We start from the raw sequence: 4,291 nt of genomic DNA, 5'->3' as shown, positions 1-4,291 counted from the left end.
TCTTCACGATTTCATTACAGCAGCGCAGACCTTCCATGAACGCTTTGATTTCTTTCCTTTATTTTGTCCATCTTCACCGATTTGTCTCTTAATTGCTACATTTACTTTTCCTTTCAGCCCTGAATCTCACTGATTGCGATTGCTTATTCAGAATTTGCTCTTTTCTTCTTGGCTGAGAATATCTCCCCCCTTTCTTGTCCACATATGTAATCTGGCTCGATTAGGGAAGGAAATTTCTTTTGACATCGATGAATACGACCAACTTTTCTTCACCAAGTTCGTGCACTAATGAGATTTTCAACCCCTCATTGCATAGCCACGTCGGTTTACGAAATGCAAATACTCTGAGATATTAATATTTTTATTTAGGATTTGAACTCGATCCCTAATTTTTCATGTGATGAATGACTAAGAAAAATCAAAATTTGTGTGTCGACAACCACAAAAAATTAAATAATAAATAATTATAAATTATTATGAAACTCACTTTTTCAAAATTTATATTTCACAATAAGGTGTTATTCTCATAATAGTGCAAAGACTATTATACTAACAAAACCCGTTAATATAATACTCGCCCATCCCTATATATTCCACTTGCACGAACCCAACCATTCATGCAACACAAACGCAAATCCAAACCCAAAATCCTCTTAAGTCCTCTATCTTGCTTCGTCCTAGAAAAGCTACCCATGCAAACCCTAAAGCCTCATGCAGCTCTCCTCGCCAGCCCCGGCATAGGCCACCTCATCCCCGTCGTGGAGCTCGGGAAGCGCCTCGCTGCCCACCACGGCCTCAACGTCACTGTCTTCGTGGTGGCATCCGACTCGTCGATCAAGGAATCGCCCATTTTCAGTTCGGCATCGGCTCTGAACCGCCTGGAGCTCGTCTTACTCCCCCCGGTGGACGTCTCTGGGCTCATCAACTCAACCACCTCGGCCGTGACCCAGCTAGCGAGGATAATGCGTGCGGCCTTGCCTTCTTTGAGGGCCGCAATCTCCGCCATGAGGGCACGTCCGTCGGTTCTCATAGTCGACATCTTTGGCACTGAAGCTCTCGCTGTAGCTGAGGAGTACGACATGCTCAAGTACGTGTTCGTTACTACGACGGCGCGGTTTCTCGCGGCCTTCATTCACTTGCCCAACATAGACAGGAAGACAGAACAGGAGCATCGTATTTTGAAAAAGCCTCTGCAAATTCCGGGTCTTGAACCGGTGCGGTTCGAGGACACCTTGAACTTGTTCCTGGACAACATCGATCAGTGTCTCTACGCAGAGTATACCCGCTTTGGGAGTTTAATCCCGACGGCCGATGGAATCCTGGTCAACACGTGGCAAGATCTGGAGCCTTCTGCATTGCATGCGCTGGGAGATGAGAAGTTCTTGGGTCGGGTCGCTAGGGCGCCGGTTTACCCGGTCGGTCCATTGGTTAGGGCTGTTGAACCGGATTCGAAGAGTAGGGTGATGAACTGGTTGAACATGCAACCCGTCGAATCGGTCATTTACGTTTCTTTTGGGAGCGGTGGGACGCTATCCACGGAGCAAACCGCCGAGCTAGCGTGGGGGCTCGAGCTGAGCCAGCAGAGATTCCTTTGGGTGGCGCGCCCGCCCGTGGACGACGACGCGTCCGGGAATTTCTCCAACGTGTCCAACAGCCAGGACGGGATGCCGAATTATCTCCCCGACGGGTTCCACACCCGGACCCACGATAGGGGGATGGTGGCGCCCATGTGGGCCCCACAGGCCGAGATCCTGGCCCACAAGTCCGTGGGAGGGTTCGTGTCGCACTGTGGCTGGAACTCAACGTTAGAGAGTATAGTGAACGGAGTGCCCATGGTGGCGTGGCCGCTCTATGCGGAGCAGAGAACGAATGCCGCCATGCTGGTGGAGCAGCTCGGCACAGCGGTCCGGTCGAGGATGAGGCCGGCCCACGGGACGATCAGAAGGGAAGAGATAGCGGACATGGTTAGAAGCATCATGAGCTTGGAAGGGAATGGAATGAGGACCAAGGCCAAGGAACTGCAGCGTGCTGCAGCGGAAGCCATACGCAAGGGTGGTTCTTCTCACAATTCACTGACCCAAGTGGCCAAGGAATTTGAAATTAAGCTGCACGGCCAGGCTCTTGGTGATTAGAAATTGCATAGATCAACTTCCTTTCTTGTTTACCTAATACTTTTTGTGATGGGCTTTGCGTGATGGCCTTCGCTAGTATGATGGTATTTGGATTATTGTAAGAACAACAAATACAATAATACATCTATAATTTTTGTGATGGGCTTTGCGTGATGACCTTTTCCTGTGTGATGGCCTTTGAATTACTCTGGAAGTAATAGCTTACTATAAATCACAAATACTTAAAAAAGTGGATCCTATAATAACAGTTTCTAGGCTATTGTTAAAATGACAATATGTTGTGAGTAATAAATTATTTAAGAAATGAATCTCACAACGATTTCTAATTATTTGTTATTTATTTTTAACTTTAAAAAGATATTATTCTTACAGTTGATTAAAGATAGTCGTACAAGCATTTCTCTTATAATTATTTTTTATTTGATTTTTTGTGGGCATAAACAAGTTATTAGTCTCACGGTAAATTAAAGAACGTCACACAATCATTTTTCTTTCCTGACTATCTTTCCTTCTCCTTCTTCTGGTTTCAAAATGTGTGGAAATGCGGCAATGGATCCATGTGTTTTGTCATAATAATTTGTCTTAATATTGGAGTCTATGGGATAGGAAAGTCCTCATAGACAGATCCCATGTGATGATAGGGCACATTATATCTTCTTCAGAGGTGGACTCCCCGTCTCTTCTTCAAAGGGTATGATAAGCATAAGGCGCACTGTATCTTCTTTAGAGGTGGACACCCCTCTCTTCTTCAGAGGTGGCTACCGTTGGGTAGATAGGCATGGTAGTCTCCCATGCCTAGGGTGAGATGGTGGAAGTCAGCAAGACTTTCTGCTGGGTTGACCTGTGCTTATAAGTGACTTATCGCCCAGTACCTCTAGTTACAAGACACTATGCACACATTTTGCAGTCAGTGTGAAGACATTGAAAACTTCAAAGACAACAATTCATGCCGGGTTCCAAGTTCCAGGTCCCTTTGTTACTTGGTCAATGACTGAGATGGAAGAAAGAATGGAAGTCTGCGTGAACGAATCGGCAGAGATGCGGTTTGCTCCAATGCTCTCTCCTTCACGGGTTCCCGTCGATCATATAATATATGACTTACTAAGTATACCCAGCGGAAAATATTGCAATGTTCAATATATTAATTTGCCATAGTATGAAGAAACTAATGTATCCCAAATTACAAAACATTTACATGACCGATTCATCGAAACACTAGTGAATGAAAGTAGAATGGCCAACATCCCATGGTCCATCTAGTATGATCCCATTTAGATATTTCAAAAATTTTACGGCCCTCTTCTCTTGATGAAGTGATTTTATTAATCATTACCTAACATTATCCTTCTAAGTTTGAGTCGCTAATTTTTTTCAATCGAAAGAAAAATTGTATCCATTACTCAAGAGAATATAGAAGTACATATTTTTTACGACAAAAAAAATTGAAACAAAGTCAAAGCCAAATCTAGAAAAAAAAAATGAGGAGCATCGGCAAAGTGAAGTAGACACTCGTTCCACAAGAATGGATTTGTCAAGCAAAATTGGCAGCCAATCACTAAATCTCATGTTCTAGTTAGTGATGACTGCTATGTAGCACCGACACGGACACGTGACACGTGACACGACACGACACGACACATCGACACATCATTTATTAAAAATAGAGAATTTCGACACGTTATATATTAAATATATTTGTATATATAAATACATAAATAATAATAATAATAATAATAATAATAATAATAATAATAATAATAATAATAATAATAATAATAATAATAATAATAGCCTAGAATTAATTTACACAAAAATATTAAATAATATCATTCATTATTTTAATTTGTTACAATAATACACAAAACTTAGAGGAAAAAAACATTGTTTAAAGAAAAATGCTGAAATGATATTTTTAAATCTATTTATTTATCATATATAGCATTTTTATTACTTCTTTCAGAGTAAAAGACTTTTAAAAAAAATAAAACAATTCTAAAAAAATAAAACTGAAAAAAAAAAAAATTGACCCCGTGTGTGTATATTTATAGCAATTTTATTACTTCTTTTATTACTTCTTTTGTGTATATTTATATTTTGACCCCTCAAGTATTAGAAATTTTTAAAATTGAACCCGTGCATGTCGGAATTATGGACTCGCG

The 4,291-nt window shown here is 41.3% G+C and overlaps 1 protein-coding gene across 1 annotated transcript; it reads left to right on the top strand.

Moving 5' to 3' along the window:
* Positions 1-692: 692 nt before the first annotated feature.
* LOC104416469 (UDP-glycosyltransferase 72E1) lies at positions 693-2,132 on the top strand. Its single transcript, XM_010027862.2, has one exon. The coding sequence runs from the start codon at positions 693-695 to the stop codon at positions 2,130-2,132; it is 1,440 nt and encodes a 479-aa protein (XP_010026164.2).
* Positions 2,133-4,291: the final 2,159 nt, after the last annotated feature.

The sequence above is a fragment of the Eucalyptus grandis genome, chromosome 8 (genome assembly GCF_016545825.1).
Source record: "Eucalyptus grandis isolate ANBG69807.140 chromosome 8, ASM1654582v1, whole genome shotgun sequence".
Classification (NCBI taxonomy): domain Eukaryota; kingdom Viridiplantae; phylum Streptophyta; class Magnoliopsida; order Myrtales; family Myrtaceae; genus Eucalyptus; species Eucalyptus grandis.
The sequence above is the reverse complement of the archived record's forward strand: the minus strand, read 5'-3'. Positions and strand labels throughout refer to the sequence as shown.